The sequence below is a fragment of the Erinaceus europaeus genome, chromosome 7 (genome assembly GCF_950295315.1).
Source record: "Erinaceus europaeus chromosome 7, mEriEur2.1, whole genome shotgun sequence".
Lineage (NCBI taxonomy): Eukaryota > Metazoa > Chordata > Mammalia > Eulipotyphla > Erinaceidae > Erinaceus > Erinaceus europaeus.
In genome coordinates this window covers 14020511-14040739 of record NC_080168.1, presented here as the reverse complement: position 1 = coordinate 14040739, position 20229 = coordinate 14020511, and the positions used below count along the sequence as shown (strand labels likewise).

General features: G+C 41.8%; 1 protein-coding gene and 1 pseudogene across 1 annotated transcript; both read right to left on the bottom strand.

Moving 5' to 3' along the window:
• Positions 1-689: 689 nt before the first annotated feature.
• LOC103111198 (UDP-glucuronosyltransferase 1-6-like) lies at positions 690-1808 on the bottom strand. Its single transcript, XM_060193825.1, has one exon. The coding sequence runs from the start codon at positions 1802-1804 to the stop codon at positions 911-913; it is 894 nt and encodes a 297-aa protein (XP_060049808.1). The 5' UTR covers positions 1805-1808; the 3' UTR covers positions 690-910.
• Positions 1809-14855: 13047 nt separating this feature from the next.
• LOC103111188 (UDP-glucuronosyltransferase 1-6-like) lies at positions 14856-17032 on the bottom strand (annotated as a pseudogene).
• Between the last annotated feature and the right edge of the window lie 3197 nt (positions 17033-20229).

Below are 20229 nucleotides of genomic sequence, written 5' to 3'. Positions count from 1 at the left end.
CAAGGACTGGAGTAGAGACCCCGGTTCAGCCCCTGACTCCCCACCTGCAGGGGTGTCACCTCACAGGCGGGGAGGCAGGTCTGCAGGTGTCTGTCTTTCTCTCCCCCTTTCCATCTTCTCCTCCTCTCTCCATTTCTCTCTGTTCTATCCAACAACAATGACATCAATAACAACAACAATAACAACCACAACAACTATACAATAAAAAACAACAAGGGCAACAAAGGTGAGGGGGAGGGGGAGTGACCTCCAGGAGCAGTGGATTCATAGTGCAGGCACTGAGCCCCAGCAATAACCCTGGATGGGAAAATTAATTAATTAATTAATTAAAATTTTAAAAATTAAAATAAATAAAAACAAGCTCTCTGATCAAGTAAAAATGCTGAATTAAGAAAAGGGAGGGGGGGACAAGTAACACCATGGTAGGAATGGCTTTGCATGTGGAATGTTCTCTTATTTCTAACTCCTATTCAGAGTCAAAGAGACATGTCCTACTCTAAAGTTGAATGCAGGATAAAGAAACATCTTTGATTCATTACAAGATGCTGTGTGTGTTACCAAGAGAAATTCACTAAAATTAACCACTAGAAACCTCCATTTATATAAAACCTCAATACCAGAGTCTAAAATCCCTACTCTGCGTCTACATGCCAAAGTCATGATTCATTTTGGTAGCCCTAACTATTTTCCAGTGACTGGTTGAAAAATGATCAATGAAGGATGACAGAGGACCTAGTGGGGGTTGTATTGTTATATGGAAAACTGGGAAATGTTATGCATGTACAAACTGTTGTATTTACTGTTGAATGTAAAACATTAATTCCCAAATAAGGAAATTTAAAAAAAAGAAAAGAAAAATTATCAATGTGTAAACAAAGTCAGACATCTAAGAAATGTGTAAAACAATTAATCAAGATAACCAAAAGAAATTGAAACCACCAACCTGAGAGAGGACTCCCTGCTTCTGACAGTTGGCTCCTCCAATGAACACCATGTTGGGCATGACGGGTCTGGGGTACTCAAACACAAAGTCATACCTCAGCAGCCACAGGGAGCCCTTCCCATATAAGGAGGATAAGCTCACGTCTCTCTTAAGGGCATCTGAAATCAATTCTTGGTACATTGAATCTGACATGTAGGATACAAAGGGCTCAAGAAAACTAAGGAGGATATTGACCACCCTTTGGGGGAAGGTCATCTTATCTGAGAACTGAGTGTAGCTCCTGGGAACATAGGACACAGGCTGTGGGCTTTTCATACAGTACTGCTCTGCAAAACCAGGGAAGCTTCTGAAGAGGTAGATGGGGGGCAGACTGAGATACTCAGCCAGGATCACAGAACATGCTATGGCTGGGTCTGCAAACACAGCATCGAACTTACTCTCCTTGAGGAAGTTCATGGTGTTAGAATCCTTTAAAAGACCTTGACAGTTGAGGTGATATAAGTCAGTTAAATCTGTGAAAAGCTTCATCTCTAAGAAAAGACCACTGAGGAATGATCTCTCAATAAAGGGGCTGACTCCAAAGGCATGGAAGCGAGACTTCAGTTCCTCCTCGTCATAGGGCACTGGGTAGATTTTTGTTGTGTAGTATCTGGAGTCTTTGGGAAGCAGGTTGACTTCTGGGACCAGCACCACAATCTCATGACCCCTCTGACTGAGAGTCTCCACGATGTTCTTCAAGCTGAGCCAGTGGCTTCCATCAAAAGGGACCACCAACACTCTGCCACCTGCAGCTATGCCACAGAGCCCCAAGAAGAGAAGCCCAACAGAGACTTTCTGGAATGTTCTCCAAAGGCAGGTCATCTTAACAGGTATCACCAGAAGACACAGCTGAATATCCCCAAGCCAGGACTCTGAACTCTTTCTAATGTTCATCACAATCACCATCAATATATAGCAACGAATCTTGCCCTTAGACCTATGGAGTCCAAATTAATATTTAACTAATGTGATGATAATACCATTGTATTGAGTTACTTAGTAGTTGATGACATGCTGTTTGTCACTGATTCTGTTGTTCTCATTTGTTTGTTTTGTTGCTACCTCCACATCAATGTAGCTTTTCCCCTACAGAGAGTTTAAAGTGTTCAATAAAATCTGGTAACAGAAATTCTGGTAATCTGGCCATGAGTAGCAGCTGCTGCCGTTCACTCCCCTGATCAACTAATTCTATCAATAAAAAAAACCATCTGCAACCTCTGAAGATACTTAGCCAATGTGGGTGCAAGTACAAAGGTCATTGGATGGAAAAGGAGTAGGCACGGGATTCTCAGGCATTAAAAAGCCATTCTTAGTGGCACCTGGTTCATCTCAGCACACTATCAGTTCATGAAGGTGAAGAATTCCTGGGAACTTATCCTGTTAATTCTGGGACATCCCAGGACATTGAACTGTCCTGGGAGTCCATAAGGACTCACCAGTGTAAATTGTATAGTCTGCTCAGGCTCTGGTAGCCAACTAGGAAAATAAATTCCACTTGTTCTTTTACACTCAGGAAAAAACTATTCTCCGAAGGATGATACTCCATAGAAAAAGACTGGAAACGTGGTATAAGACCCTATATTGACACTATAGACACTAAACTGGCCCCATGACATGTGATAGACTCTTGAGTGCCAAATCACCAGGACTTGGCATGAATGAGAGGGTATGCGGCTTGTTAACCTTTCAGTCACGTATCTGCTGAGATTCCATTTATCCTCATGAGGATATCACCCAAACATTAGGGAAAGGACATCTTGCCTGAGAACTGAGTGCAGCTCTTGGGAACGTGGGACACAAAGATGGGCTACACATCCACTCCTGATCTGTGAAACCAGGGAAGCCTCTGTTGTAACATAGATGGAGGGCAGACCCAGGTACTCAGCAGGGATCACAGCACACAGCAAGTCTGGGTCTGCAAAACAGCACTAAACGTGCTGTCCTTGAGGAAGTCCATGGTGCTAGAGTCCTCCAGGAGACCTTAGCATTTAGGTGATACAAGTCAGGCATACTCATGCAAAGCCTGAACTCTAACAGAAGAGTGCTCAGAAGCCGACTTTCAGTAAAGAGACTAACTTCTAGAGACTGCAAGCGGGCCTTTAGTTCCTTCTCATCATAGGGCACTGGGTAGATTTTCATTGTGTAGTATCTGGATTCATTTGGAAGCAGGCTGACTTCTGACACCAGCAGCAAGATGCCATGGCCCCCATGATGTTCTTCAAACTGAGCCAGTGGTAGGGACTACCTGCAGATATGCCACAGAGCCCCCACGAAGAGAAACCCAACGAAGACCCTCTGGAATGATCTCTCAAGGCAGGTCATCTTGACAGGGAGCACCAGTAAAATAATTGAATATTGGGGGTCGGGCGGTAGCGCAGTGGGTTAAGCGCACATGGCGCAGAGCGCAAGGACCCCTGCAGGAGGATCCCGGTTTGAGCCCCCGGCTCCCCACCTGCAGAAGGGTCACTTCACAGGTGGTGAAGCAGGTCTGCAGGTGTCTGTCTTTCTCTCCCCCCTCTCTGTCTCCCCTCCTCTCTCCATTTCTCTCTGTCCTATCCAACAACAACAACAGCAACGATAACAACAATAATGATGACAACACGGGCAACAAAGCAGGAAAAAAATGACCTCTAGGAGTAGTGGATTCGTAGTGTAGGCACCAAGCCCCAGCAATAACCCTGGAGGCAAAAAATTAATTAATTAATTAATTAATTAATTGAATAGCCCCAAACTCAGGGCTTTTTTATAACCTAGTCCATCCTAGTCACAGACATTGCCAATATGTTTCTAGCTCTGAAGGTTGTCCCCAACATAAAGATCTATATTAATATTTAACTAATAAAATTACCACAGCACTATCTTGATATCATTAGGTAGTGCACAACCTTTAGCTTAGCTGCTGACTTTCTATATAGCATCCTCCATACCACCTGGGGGTCCTAGTCCAAAGGTACAATATAAGCTGATGACAGCTGCTAAAGCTGTGGCATCACTTTCCTTGCCTCCCCATCCCCACCTTTGTGAGCCCTCTGGGTTCTGCACTAGTGAGAGTCAAGAATTAAAAACAGCAATCACAATCACAACAGGACCAAAAACTAATATATATTGAAAGCAATGGTATAATGCTGGAGAGACAGCGTAATGGTCATACACCAACTTCCATATCTGAGCCGCCAAGACTCATGGTCCATGCACAATACCACATAAGGCAAAGTTGAGCAGTGCCCTGGTCTATCTATCTATCTATCTATCTATCTATCTCTTTCATTAAAACTAAGTAAAATGCTTTCTAAAAGAAAATATAATTGAATACAAACATATACATATAAAGCATTTCTGAGGTAAAGGAGAAAAATAGAAGCAACATCCTTTCAGTCTTCAGTTAATTTCAGTTATAAGCAATAGTCAGGCCGGACTTCCGGAGGCGGAGCTACGAGCAGCAGATCACTTTCTCTCCTCTCCTCTCCTCTCCTCTCCTCTCCTCTCCTCTCCTCTCCTCTCCTCTCCCGGATCAACTAGGAATACCAGAGGAGACCACCTGGACCGAAACAAGACAGGACTAGAATGACCACAGAAACCCAGTAAATCACCCATAAGTACAAACACGCGTGGCTGGTGACAGAGAGGAGAGAGGGGCCTAAGGAGAGATTAAGTGACTGCTAACAGTTCAACAGTTTGTCAGTGGAGACACCACCTCCAGTCTTCTCCACCAACAAGGGGACAGCTGAAGGGAGGAAAGGACTCCCCAGAGACTCACCAAGTGCAACTCTGAGTCTCCATTGCTACTACCCTCAGAATCTGGAGCAGCAACAGGGAGGGACACCAGGGTACAGAGATCTAACCGGGAAACTTAGGAGAAGACCTATACCTCGGTGGCATAGCTGAGGGGCTGTGAAAGTCTCTTTGCATAACCACTGGATTATCTCTGCCACACCCTGCTTTATCTCTTGGTCAGGAGTCAGTGATTAAGCTAAGAAGCCTATTGATAGTTTAAAAGCCCTCAGGCTCCCATAGCCTACAGGGGAAAAAAAAAAGGCTTTTATACCACTGAACTCCAACTCAGGGATTGAAAAAACTGTTAACTTATATAAAATGGTTAAAACAACAAGAAAAAATATTGGAGACTCGAACCAGGACAAGAGTCCAGCTAAAAGTCCTCCAGAGGGTGAAGCACAAAACAACGAGTTCAACATCCAAACATTAGCCAAGGAAATAATAACAGGAGTGAGTAAAGAATTTGAAAAAATTGTAATCAGAAATGCAGGAACAACAAATCAGAATATGGAAGAAAATTCTAATTATCTCATGGTTATTAGAGAGCTGAAAGCTGAAATCGCTGAGCTAAGAAGGCAACTAGCTGAACAAGCTAAAACAGTATCAGAGCAGGGCAACAAAATAGATGAACTCCAGAAAGCAGTAGAGGGCAGAGAGAATAGAATCAATGAGGCTGAAGACAGAATTAGCAAGATTGAGGATGAATTAGAGACAACTAAAAAAGAAGTAAGAGATCTCAAAAAGAGATTAAGAGATGCTGAAAACAACAACAGAGTCCTATGGGATGACTTCAAAAGAAACAATATATGCATTATTGGCTTACCAGAGGAAAAAAGAGAAGGGGAGGAAGAAAGCGTTCTCCAAGCCATAATAGCTGAAAATTTCTCTAGTCTAGACAACACCAAAGACATAAAGATTCAAGAAGCCCAGAGGGTCCCAAACAGAATTAACACAGACCTAAAGACACCAAGACATGTCATACTTAGATTGGAAAGGAATAAGGATAAAGAAAGGATCCTCAAGGCTGCAAGAGAAAAACAAAGAGTCACCTACAAAGGAAAACCCATAAGATTAGCAGCAGACTTCTCCATACAAACACTACAGGCCAGAAGAGAATGGTAAGATATCTATCGAGTGCTCAATGAGAAAGGCTTTCAGCCAAGAATACTATATCCTGCTAGACTGTCATTCAGACTAGATGGAAGCATCAAAACCTTCTCAGACAAGCAACAGTTGAAGGAAGCAACCATCACCAAGCCTGCCCTGAAAGAAGTTCTGAAAGGTCTCCTATAAACAACCAGACCACCACAAATAGGACATATATCAAAACACTCAAAAACTCTACAATAATGGCGTTAAAATATCTGCAATCTTTGATATCAATAAATGTCAATGGCCTGAATTCACCTATTAAAAGACACAGAGTAGGAAGATGGATCAGAAAACACAACCCAACAATATGTTGTCTACAGGAAACTCACCTAACGCAACAAGACAAACACAGACTTAAAGTGAAAGGATGGAAAACTATCATTCAGGCCAATGGCCCACAAAAAAGGGCAGGAACAGCTATTCTCATATCTGACATGATAGACTTTAAAATAGATAAGATTAAAAAAGATAGGAATGGACACTACTTAATGCTCAGAGGATCAGTCAATCAAGAGGACTTAACAATTATTAATATCTATGCACCCAATGAGAAGCCATCTAAATACATCAAACTTCTACTGAAAGAGCTACAGCAATATATTAACAGTAACACAATCATAGTAGGGGACTTCAACACCCCACTATCTCAACTTGACAGATCATCCAGGCAGAAAATCAGTAAAGACATAAGGAAGCTAAATGAAGAGATAGATAAACTAGAACTATTGGACATTTTCAGAGTAATTCATCCCAAGAAACTGGAATACACATTTTACTCAAATCCACATGGATCATTCTCAAGGATAGACCATATGTTAGGCCACAAAGACAGCATCAGCCTATTCAAGAGCACTGAAATCATCCCAAGCATCTTCTCAGACCACAGTGGAATTAAACTAACACTTAACAATCAACAAAAGATTAGTAACAGTGCCAAAATGTGGAAGCTCAACAGTACACTTCTTAACAACTTCTGGGTCAAAGAGGAAATCAAGGAAGAAATCAAAATGTTTCGAGAGTTCAATGAAAATGAAGACACAAGCTATCAAAATATTTGGGACACAGCTAAAGCAGTCCTAAGAGGGAAGTTCATAGCTATACAAGCACACATTAGGAAACAAGAAAAGGCATAAATAAACAGCATGGTTGCACATCTTTAAGACCTAGAAGAAGAACAACAAAGGAATCCTAAAGCAACCAGAAGGACAGAAATTACTAAAGTTAGGGCAGAAATAAATAACATTGAGAATAGGAAAACCATACAAAAGATCAATGAAAGTAAATGTTGGTTCTTCGAAAGAGTAAACAAAATCGACAAACCTTTAGCCAGACTCACAAAACAAAAAAGGGAGAAGACCCAAATAAATCGGATAGTAAATGAAAGAGGAGAAATCACAACAGACACTGCAGAAATTCAACATATCATGTGAGGCTTCTATGAACAACTATATGCCACCAAGCTAGAGAACCTGGAAGAAATGAATGATTTCCTAGATACCTACCAACTTCCAAAACTAAGTAAAGAGGAAATGGATAACATGAACAGGCCCATCACAGCTAATGAAATTGAAACAGTTATCAAAAATCTTCCCAAAAATAAAAGTCCTGGACCAGATGGTTTTACAAATGAATTCTACAAAACTTTCAAAGAAGAACTAATACCTCTACTTTTAAAAGTCTTCCAGAAGATTGAAGACACTGGAATACTCCCTGCCAGCTTCTATGAAGCCAACATCACCCTGATACCAAAAGCAGACAGGGATACAACCAGAAAAGAAAACTACAGACCAATATCTCTGATGAACATAGATGCGAAAATATTGAACAAAATTCTAGCCAACCGGATACAGCAGTATATCAAAAAAATTGTTCATCATGACCAAGTGGGGTTTATCCCAGGCATGCAAGGTTGGTTTAATATATGTAAATCAATCAATGTGATCCACCACATCAACAAAAGCAAGACCAAAAACCACATGGTCATATCAATAGATGCAGAGAAAGCCTTTGACAAAATACAACATCCCTTTATGATCAAAACACTACAAAAAATAGGAATAGATGGAAAATTCCTGAAGATAGTGGAGTCTATATATAGCAAACCTACAGCCAACATCATACTCAATGGTGAAAAACTGGAAGCATTTCCCCTCAGATCAGGTACTAGACAGGGCTGCCCACTATCACCATTACTATTCAACATAGTGTTGGAAGTTCTTGCCATAGCAATCAGGCAGGAGCAAGGAATTAAAGGCATACAGATTGGAAGAGAAGAAGTCAGACTCTCCTTATTTGCAGATGACATGATAGTATACATGGAAAAACCTAAGGAATCCAGCAAGAAGCTTTTGGAAATCATCAGGCAATACAGTAATGTGTCAGGCTATAAAATTAACATTCAAAAGTCAGTGGCATTCCTCTATGCAAACACTAAGTTAGAAGAAATTGAAATCCAGAAATCAGTTCCTTTTTCTATAGCAACAAAAACAATAAAATATCTAGGAATAAACCTAACCAAAGAAGTGAAAGACTTGTATACTGAAAATTATGAGTCACTACTCAAAGAAATTGAAAAAGACACAAAGAAGTGGAAAGATATTCCATGTTCATGGGTTGGAAGAATTAACATCATCAAAATGAATATATTACCCAGAGCCATCTACAAATTTAATGCTATCCCCATCAAGATCCCAAGCACATTTTTTAGGAGAATAGAAAAAATGCTACAAATGTTTATCTGGAACCAGAAAAGACCTAGAATTGCCAAAACAATCTTGAGAAAAAAGAACAGAACCGGAGGCATCACACTGCCAGATCTCAAACTGTATTATAGGGCCATTGTCATCAAAACTGCTTGGTACTGGAACATGAACAGACACACTGACCAGTGGAATAGAATTGAGAGTCCAGAAATGAGGCCCCACACGTATGGACATCTAATCTTTGACAAAGGGGCCCAGACTATTATATGGGGGAAGCAGAGTCTCTTCAACAAATGGTGTTGGAAACAATGGGTTGAAACATGCAGAAGAATGAAGCTGAATCACTGTATTTCACCAAATACAAAAGTAAATTCCAAGTGGATCAAGGACTTGGATGTTAGACCAGAAACTATCAGATACTTAGAGGAAAATACTGGCAGAACTTTTTTCCGCATAAATTTTAAAGACATTTTCAATGAAACGAATCCAATTACAAGGAAGACTAAGGCAAGTATAAACCTATGGGACTACATCAAATTAAAAAGCTTCTTCACAGCAAAAGAAACCACTACCCAAATCAAGAGACCCCTCACAGAATGGGAGAAGATCTTTACATGCCATACATCAGATAAGAGTTTAATAACCAACATATATAAAGAGCTTGCCAGACTCAACAACAAGACAACAAATAACCCCATCCAAAAATGGGGGGAGGACTTGGACAGAATATTCACCACAGAAGAGATCCAAAAGGCCGAGAAACACATGAAAAAATGCTCCAAGTCTCTGATTGTCAGAGAAATGCAAATCAAGACAACAATGAGATATCACTTCACTCCTGTGAGAATGTCACACATCAGAAAAGGTAACAGCAGCAAATCCTGGAGAAGGTGTGGGGTCAAAGGAACCCTCCTGCACTGCTGGTGGGAATGTCAATTGGTCCAACCTCTGTGGAGAACAGTCTGGAGAACTCTCAGAAGGCTAGAAATGGACCTACCCTATGACCCTGCAATTCCCCTCCTGGGGATATATCCTAAGGAACCCAACACATCCATCCAAAAAGATCTGTGTACACATATGTTCTTGGCAGCACAATTTGTAATAGCCAAAACCTGGAAGCAACCCAGGTGTCCAACAACAGATGAGTGACTGAGCAAGTTGTGGTATATATACACAATGGAATACTACTCAGCTGTAAAAAATGGTGACTTCACCGTTTTCAGCCGATCTTGGATGGACCTTGAAAAAATCATGTTGAGTGAAATAAGTCAGAAACAGAAGGATGAATATGGGATGATCTCACTCTCAGGCCGAAGTTGAAAAACAAGATTAGAAAAGAAAACACAAGTCGAACCTGAAATGGAATTGGAGTATTACACCGAAGTAAAAGACTCTGGGGTGGGTGTGTGGGTGGGGAGAATACAGGTCCATGAAAAATGATGAATGAAATAGTGGGGGTTGTATTGTTAAATGGGAATCTGGGGAATGTTATGCATGTAAAAAAAAAAAAAAAAGAAGTAGAAACGCAAAGCAGAAATTGACTGAGTTTGGAGTATGGCACCAAAGTAAGAAAACAGAAGTACACTAGAGTTTGCAGTGAGTACCTCCCTAATACTTCCTCTCCACTTTTCCAAGCTTTGGGTTCATGATTGCTCAACAATTTGTTTGGCTTTGTATGTTAACTCTCTTTTCAGTCACCAGGTTCCAGGTGTCATCAGGATGCCGGCCAGACTTCCCTGGATTGAAGACCCCACCAATATGTCCTGGAGCTCAGCTTCCCCAGAGACCCACCCTACTAGGGAAAGAGAGAGGCAGACTGGGAGTATGGACCGACCAGTCAACGCCCATGTTCAGCGGGGAAGCAATTACAGAAGCCAGACCTTCTACCTTCTGCAACCCTCAATGACCCTGGGTCCATGCTCCCAGAGGGATAGAGAATGGGAAAGCTATCGGGGGAGGGGGTGGGATATGGAGATTGGGCGGTGGGAAAAAGAAAAAAAAAAAAAAGAAAAAATCGGTGACAGATAAACTGATGTAGATATATAGAGATATAAATATAGATAGATACAGATAGATAGTTATTGAATCATCCCATATCTGTGACCTTGGGAAAGCCACAGCAGTTCCCAATGGAGGAGATGAGAACACAACTCTGGTGGTGGGAATGATGTGGAATTATATACCTGTTCTCTTATGGTCTTGTAAATCAATATTAAATCACAAATAAAAATATAGATTTTAAAAAAGAAAAAAAAAATAGTCAATAAGACAGTGTGGAATTGAAACAGAACGAGATGCCCAGAGCAATGAAACAGGATACAGAGCACAGAAATCAAGCCACATGTATATGGGCACTTGACAGATGACAACAGAGTCAAAACTGTTCAAAGGGAAAAGATGACCTGTACAATAATGGATGCTGGGAGAAATGGACAGTCACATGAAGAAAATTAAAGTATACCAGCACTTAACACCATGCACCAAAATTAAACCAAAAAGCACCAAGAACATGGATATTAGATTTAAAACAAAACAATACAAAGATAGTGGAGAAAATACTCAAGACTTTAAAATCAAAAATGTATTTAGATGCTACCATGACATCAGTCTGACTCCCTGGGCAGATGACCTCACCAGTGTGTCCTGGAAACCCACTTCCCCAGAGCCCTGGATAGGTTAGATACATACTTTTCTTTTTCCTTCCATAGAGTAGTACTCTGCAATTTAAGATGATGATGTCGTGTTTTTCTGAAGTAAAATAAATGGAACTGCAATTGATCAAGCTAATTGATGTAAGGAGGAGAATGACAACTACTAGACAATCTCCCTCTTATGTAGGCTGAGATAGGTAAAGCACATAAACATGCAAAGGATAAAGGAAAGTGGGCAAACTGTCCTTAAGACTTTGAGAGAAGTGTCATCATTGGACAGTGTGGGTTCATCACTTTGGTGGTGGATGTGGTGTGGAATTACGGCCCTATTATCTCATAATTTTGTAGGCTTCTATTAAATTACTAAAGAAAAGAAAGTTATTAGATATATTCACACTAACATAGCCAAGCAGTTTAAAGATGTAAGAATAGGAGTTAAGGAACGCGTGAGATCCAAGGAGAGTGTAGATGCTAAGAAAAAAAATCCCAAACAATCTTTTCTTTGTGGAAAGAGTAAGGACTGGGTGAACAAATGGGGGGAAATATGTATGTATACACATAGGTATAGATAGTTAGCGAGTCATCAATTACCCTTGTCCTTTGGAGAATTACTGCAGCTTCCAAAGGAGGGAATGGGGACACACAACTCTGGTGGTGGGAATCTTATGGGATTATACCCTCACTATCTTAGAATTCTGTAAATCAATACTAAGTCACTGATAGAAAATAAATTTAAAAAAAAAAAAAGAGTAAAGTCTGAAAACCTCCAAAGCACTCTGGGTAAGTAAGGAAAGGGATGGGTGAAAGGACATTGTGGTCCTTGTGTCTGATGGGGAAGGGACTTATTTTTGGAGAATGTCCTCCAGACACTTATCAAGGGGAGATGACAGATTGTACCTATATTTCAGTGACTGGGCTTTAAGCATTAACCCACCATAACACACACACGCACACACACACACACACACACACAGAGAGAGAGAGAGAATTAGTACTTGTGAATAGTTCCTTACTCTGAATTCACTTTATCATGTGACAGGAGAGAACCTCAAAACATCTGTCGAGGGTCAGATATCAAGACAAGTGTTTATAAAATTGTTATAAAATAACTGACAGTAACAATACTGGATAAGAGATCATAAACAGTTCAGCAAACTTCTACATGGTTGTTGTTACATCATTTCTTTAAAGACTTCTGATACCTAGTCTTTGTAAATTTCATATGACAAGTTAAAAACGGCTCCAGAAAACAAGTGAGGATTGGGTGGGAGGTCATCTACTCTGAAAACTAAGACTAGAATTGGGGATATAGAACACGGGGGTTAGATTTTTTTTTTTTTTTTATAAAGAGGAAACACTAGGGAGTCGGGAGGTAGCACAGCAGGTTAAGCACACATGGTATGAAGCCCAAGGACCGGCATAGTATTCCGGCTTGAGCCCCCGCCTCCCCACCTGCAGGGGAGTCACTTGACAGGCGGTGAAGCAGATCTGTAGGTGTTTATCTTTCTCTTCCCCTCCTCTCTCCATTTCTCTCTGTCCTATCCAACAACGACAACATCAATAACAACAACAATAATAATTACAACAATAAAACAACAAGGGCAACAAAAGGGTATAAATAAACAAATAAATATTTTTTAAAAAGGAAACACAAAACCATAGGATAAGAAGGGTACAACTCCACACAATTCCCACCACCAGAACTCCATATCTGATCCCCTCCCCTGGTAGCTTTCCTATTCTTTAACCCTCTGGGAGTATGGACCCAAGGTCACTGTGGGATGCAGAAGGTGGAAGGTCTGGCTTGTGTAATTGCTTGAACATGGGCATTGACAGGTCGATCCATACCAGACTTCCCTGGACAGATGACCCCACCGGTGTGTCCTGGAGCTCTGATTCCCTAGAACCCTGCCCACTAGGGAAAGAGAGAGGCAGGCTGGGAGTACAGGGTTTAGGTTTTACCTCCAGATCTGCTCAATGAAACTAGAGAATCCTAAACTATTCAAGAAGAGCTCATGAACTGTCTCTCAGCAAAAGAACTGACTGCTAAGGAATGGAACAAGTCTTTAGTTACTCTTCAGAGATCACTGGGTAGATTTTCATTCTGTAGTATCTGAAGTCTTTGGAAAGCAGGTTGACTCTGATACCAGCACCACAATGCTATGGCCCCTCTAACTGAGAGCCTCCATGTTGTACTTCAAATGAAAACAGTGCCTTCCATGAAAAAAAGCCATTATCACTCTTCTACCTGCAAACATGCCACAGAGCCCAGAAAGGTGAAGCCCAAAGGAGACCCTCTAAAATGTTCTCTGAAGGCAGGCCATCTTAACAGGATACACCAGAAGAAATAGGTGAAAGTTCCCAAACCGAGGCTGCAGACTCCTTTCCTAAATTCATCAATGCTAGTCACAGATATTACCAATATGTTTGTGTTCTCTGAATGGCTTTTTTTTGTGTTTTGTTTTGTTTTTGCGGAGAATGGGTGCAGGTTGAAGAGTCTAAATATTTTAATATCTTTTATTTATTATTGAATAGAGTCAGGGAGAAATTGAGAGGGGGTGGTAGGGAGGGAGAAAGACAGAGAGACACCTGCAGCCATGCTTCACTACTTGTGAAGCTCTCCCCCCCCTCAGGTGGGAAGCAGGGGCATGAACCTGGATCCTTGTGCACTGTAATGTGTGCTTAGCTAGCTGCACCACCACCTGGTCCCAAGTCTCAATTAGTGTTTAACCTGTAGAATAATCACAGCACTGTGTTGACCTGATTGAATAGTTCATAAGCATTCACTTAGTTGCTGGCTGTTGCTTGTTTTTGCAAATTCCACACTGAGACTTCCTAGTCCAAACAGTTTAATGCAAACTTGAAAACAACTTCCATTCCCTTCCCCAAGTATTTCCTGAAACCTCTCAAATGTGGAGATACTAAAGCAAAAGAGTAAAACACAGACACTGCGAAGTGTTTACTGTCCCATGTAACTCTCAACCCTCTTCACCAGGTGACAGGAGGACAGCTAAAGACCCTCGTTAAGGGTCAGATATCAAGACACACTATCTCTAAACTGTATGACAGTAATGACACAGGATAGGAGACCAGACCCAACACTATACACTTTCACATGGTTATGTTGCCATCCCTTTGAAAAATGGAAAGCTGTTCATTATCTGACTCTGGGTCCTCCAAATAGGACTTCTGGGTAGATTAAGTCCCCTAATTATCAGTTTTCCCATCTTGGGTTTCAGACAAGGTAGACTCAATGAAAAGTATGTCAAGAGCAGGTTTCCATATGGAATGTCATCTTAGCTAGCAGTTTATTTAGGCAAGGAATCATGACATTTCTTTAAAGTTTATGGGACCAGGCGGTGGCGCACCTGGTTAAGCTCACACATTACAGTGCACAAGGACCCAGGTTCAAGCCACTGGCCCCCACCTGCAGGGAGAAAGCTTCACAAGTGGTGAAGCAGGGCTGCAGGTGTCTCTCTGTCTCTCTCCTTCTCTATCTTCCCCTCCCCTCTCAATTTCTCTCTATCTCTAGCCAATAATAAATAAATAAATAAATAAATAAATAAATAAATAAATAAAGTTCAGTGCAGCATGAGGAAAACATTCTGGGATTCATTCCAGGATGCTGTGAACTTTGCCAAGAAGAACTCTAAAGAGATGCTGGTTGCCAAGAGAGGGCTGCCATCATGCAATCCTCCAGAATACAGCTCTGACAAGACCTGCTCAGAGACTACATCCATAGCCATGATCCATTCTGGTACCACAACCACTTCCCATTGACAGCCTGACCAATAAGCCTAATGTGTACATGAAGACAGAAAATGTAACAGCATCACAAAACCAAGAATCAAAACAACCAAAGAACATGAAAGCACTGACCTGAGAGGGGACGCCCTGCTTCTGACAGCTGGTCCCTCCAATGAACGCCATGTTGGGCATGACGGGCCTGGGGTACTCAAACACAAAGTCATACCTCAGCAGCCACAGGGAGCCCTTCTGAACTAAGGATGATAATCTCACATCTGTCTTGAGGACATCTGAGATCAAGTCTTTGTACATTAAATCAACCAGATAAATCAGAGAGGGCTCTATAAAACTAATGATGAAGTTGACCACCCGTTGGGGGAAATTCATCTTGTCTGAAAACTCAGTGTAGCTAGTAGGAATGTAGGACACAGGGTTTAGGTTTCTTATCTAAAAATGCTCAAGAAAACCAGGGAAGCTTCTAAAGAGGTAGATGGGGGGCAGACTGAGATACTCAGCCAGGATCACAGAACATGCCATGGCTGGGTCTGCAAACACAGCATCAAACTTGCTCTCCTTGAGGAAGTTCATGGTGTTAGAGTCCTTTAAAAGACCTTGACAGTTAAGGTGGTACAAGTCAGCCACACTCATCGAAAGCCTAAACTCTATCATAGGAGAGCTCAAGAATGATCTTTCAGAAAAGGGACTGATTCCAAAGGCATGGAAGTGAGACTTCAGTTCCTCCTCGTCATAGGGCACTGGGTAGATTTTTGTTGTGTAGTATCTGGAGTCTTTGGGAAGCAGGTTGACTTCTGGGACCAGCATCACAATCTCATGACCCCTCTGACTGAGAGTCTCCACGATGTTCTTCAAGCTGAGCCAGTGGCTTCCATCAAAAGGGACCACCAACACTCTGCCACCTGCAGCTATGCCACAGAGCCCCAAGAAGAGAAGTCTAACAGAAACCACTTAGAATGTTCTCCAAAGGCAGGTCATCTTGACAGGTATCACCAGAAGACACAGTGGGATGTCCCCAAGTCAGGGTTCTGAATTATTTCTAATATCCTACATATTAAATCAAAATATACTAACAATGAATTTTGCCCTTTGACCAAGAGGTCTAACTAATATTTAACTAATACAGTGATTACACCATTGTATTGAGCCAGTTAAATCATTAACAACCTGTTGCTTAACATCTGACTTGTTTTACTACTCCTCTATATCAATGTGATTGTTTCTCTGCAAAGAGCTTTGAAATGTTCTGTACAACCTGATATCACCTTGATGAGATTGCCACAGTTCACTTCCCCACTCTCAGTCTCATAAATAAAAGCCCTCTGCTTTCTGCAGTACTGATGACCAGGACTCTGCTCCTGTGTAACTAGATGCCACTGTTTCTCAGCCTCTCTGTCATCTTTCTGCAGAGGAGAATGGAAGCTTTGGCAAGACCATTACTTAAAGTGCATTATTAAAGGCAAGACTGGTTTGGCCATTCCCATCAGTCACTACTATGATGACTGGTCTTGAAGCCTACTTTCTGGAGAACAAGAAGGATCTAATCCAACTCCCTACATGACTGGTTTAGTGAAACCACTATTAGTGGAGCTTCCTTACACAGCAGAAAGGAGGACCTGACCTTGTGTGTAGATGCTCTAAAGCCCCGTTAACTCTTGGTGGTTGGCAGTCCCAGTTTCAGAGTCAAGCCTTCCATCCAACCATAACACTCTGCTCCTGGACTGATTCAAAGATCTCAAAGCTGGGTGCACACCACTCATCCTTAAGATCAAGAGCAGCAGTCAATAAGGGTTTTCACTTTCCTAGAGTGTTCCTCACCTTACCCAAAAATGCAAAAATTATTATTTCCAACACTACAGTCATACAGCCACTATGGGTGAGCAATGGCATATAACCAATGCATGTAAGCAAGATGTAAGCTCTCCAGCATTCTTAAATAGAATGCATTTTAGACAAACTTTCATAAAAACAGAATTTGGGGGCGTCGGGCAGTAGCGCAGCAGGTTAAACTCTCGTGGCGCAAAGCACAAGGACCGGCATAAGGATCCTGGTTCGAACCTCTGACTCCCCACCTGTGGGGGAGTCTCTTCACAGGCGATGAAGCAGGTCTGCAGGTATCTATCTTTCTCTCCCTGTCTCTGTCTTCCCCTCCTCTCTCCATCTTTCTCTGTCCTAAACAACAACGATGACATCAATAACAACATCCTATCCAATAATAGCAACAATCATAACTACAACAATTAAACAACAAGGGAAACAAAAGGAAAAATAAAATTTTTTAAAAAGACAGAATTTGGAGGACTTTCTAGATGAGAATTCACTAGGCTCACCATAACAACATTTAAAAACATTAAATGTTCTCAAACACAGGAAAGCAGGGCTACTTTTAAAGTAAGTTTTCCCAGCAGGATATTCCTGGGCCTCGACACTTGAATAATGATTCATCATTCCTAGCAGACATTATTATTTTCAAGTTTCTTTTTGGTAGACATCTGTACTCTGTTATACTACCAGGGAAACATTCCCTCTGCAAGTGGGTTCCAGGGGCTTGAACTTGTGTCTTTATGCATAGTAATGTGTGTACTCTACTGGGTGAGCCACCATCCAACCACAGAAACTTCTTTGGATCTGAAGCACTAGAAGTACAGCTTCAGAACTGCAGCTAAGAACCATAGAGACCAAAAGCTCTTGAGACAATACTTAACAATGAAAGCTATAGGATAGTGTTGAGGACACGGCATAATGGTCACACAACAGCTTTCATGCCACATAAAACCGTGATTCAAGATAAACAAAAGAAAATGAAACCACCGACCTGAGAGAGGACTCCTGGCTTCTGACAGTTGGCTCCTCCAATGAACACCATGTTGGGCATGACGGGTCTGGGGTACTCAAACACAAAGTCATACCTCAGCAGCCACAGGGAGCCCTTCCCATATAAGGAGGATAAGCTCACATCTGTCTTGAAGACATCTGAGATCAAGTCTTTGTACATTAACTCTGAGAGGTAAGATAGAAAGGGCTCAAGGAAACTAACGAGGACATTGACCACCCTTTTGGGGAAGGTCATCTTGTCTGAGAACTGAGTATAGCTTCTGGCAACATAGGACACGGGCTGTGGGCTTCTCATCCATTCCTTCTCTGCAAAACCAGGGAAGCTTCTGAAGAGGTAGATGGGGGGCAGGCCAAGGTACTCAGCCAGGATCACAGGACAGGCTATGGCTGGGTCTGCAAACAAAACATCAAACTTGCTCTCCTTGAGAAAGTTCATAGTGTTGGAATCATTCAGAAGACCTTGGCAGTTGCGGTGATATAATTCAGCTATATCTGAGAGAAGGCTCATCTCTAAGAAAGGAGTACTCAGAAATGATCTCTCAGTAAAGGGAATGACTCCAAAGGCATGGAAGCGAGACTTCAGTTCCTCCTTGTCATAGGGCACTGGGTAAATTATTGTTGTGTAATATCTGGAGTCTTTGGGGAGTAGGTTGACTTCTGGGACCAGTACCACAATCTCATGACCTCTCTGACTAAGAGCCTCTACGATGTCCTTCAAACTGAGCCAGTGGCTTCCATCAAAAGGGACCACCAACACTCTGCCACCTGCAGCTATGCCACAGAGCCCCAAGAAGAGAAGCCCAACAGAGACTTTCTGGAATGTTCTCTGAAGGCCAGCCATCTTGACAGGAAACATCAGAAGATGTAGATGAAAGTCCCCTGATCAGGGCTCCAGACTCTAATGTTCATCACAATCACCATCAGTATTTATAGCAATGAATCTCGTACTTTGACCTCTTCAGTCCAAATTAATATTTAACCAGATGAATTTAATTTCCTTAGGTAGTTTATGGCCTGGTGTTTGTCATGGCTAATATTTTTCTGTTTGTTTTGTTTGTTTGTTTTTCTTTGTTTTGTTGCCACTTCCACATCAATGTATTTTTCCCACTATAAAGAGTTCAAGTGTTCAATAAAATCTGGTAACAGAAATTCTGGTGGTTTGGCCATGAGTAGCAGCTGCTGCAGTTCACTCCTCTGATCCAGACTCCTGTCACAAACTATTCAGTGCATACAGAGTCTAAATTATGAGCCAGCCATTGGTGCATCTGGTTAAGCAAATGCATTACAGTGCACAAAGACCCAGGTTCAAAACCGTGGTCCCCACTTGCTTCACAAACAGTGATCAGGGTTGCAGGTGTCTCTGTCTCTTTCCTTCATCTCCATTTCTCTGTCTCTATCCAATAATGCATAAATAAAAATATTTTAAAAGAGTCTAAATTAATATTTAACTAATAGAATAATCAGAATATATGTTAACCTATTAGAGAGTTCATGAACTTTTGCTTAGCTGCTGACTTTTGTTTATGCATCCTCCACACCTGTCTGTCTTTCCTAGCTCAAAGGGTTCTATACAAGCTGAAAACAACTTGCTAAGGCTGTGGGATTGCACTTCCCTTCCCCTAATAAAGGTCTGAGACCTGTCACACGTATAGATATTAAAGAAAAAGCATAGAGAACAAAGAAGTGTTCATTGTCCCAACTAACTCTGAACCCTCTTCATCAGGTGACAGGACAGCTAAAGACCCTTGCTGAAGGTCAGAGATCAAACAGACTTTTGTAAAATGTATGACAGGAGGGCTAGGTGGTGATGCACTCAGTTAAACACACATAGCACCATGCACAAGGACCCAGTTGAAGCCCCTGCTCCGCATCTGCAGGTGGGACACTTCACAAGTGTCTGCAAGTCTGCAGGTGTCACTCTTTCTATTCCTTCCTACCCCTCCCCTTCAATCCCTCTCTTTCTTGTTCTTAAAGAAAAAAATAGGAAGAAAAAGATGGCCACCAGTAGCAGTGGATTCCTTGTGCAGGCATGGAGTTCCACTGATAACCCTGGTGGCAAAAATTAATAAATTAATTTAATTTAATGTATAACACTAATGACATAGGATAGAAGACCATACAGAACACTACACACTTTCACATGGTTGTGTGGACATCCCTTTAAGAATGTGAAACCAGAGGAATTGGGCAGTCGCACAGCAGGTTAAGTGCAGGTGGCACAAAGTGCAAGGACCAGTGTAAGGATCCCAGTTCGAGCCCCCTGGCTTCCCACCTGCAGGGGAGTCACTTCACAGGTGGTGAAGCAGGTCTGTAGGTGTCTGCCTTTCTCTCCCCCTCTCTGTCTTCCCCTCCTCTCTCCATTTCTCTCTGT

What these genes read in the sequence shown, in the direction of transcription:
- LOC103111198 (XM_060193825.1), bottom strand. Translation starts at nt 1,804, where the DNA reads ATGACCTGCCTTTGGAGAACATTCCAGAAAGTCTCTGTTGGGCTTCTC.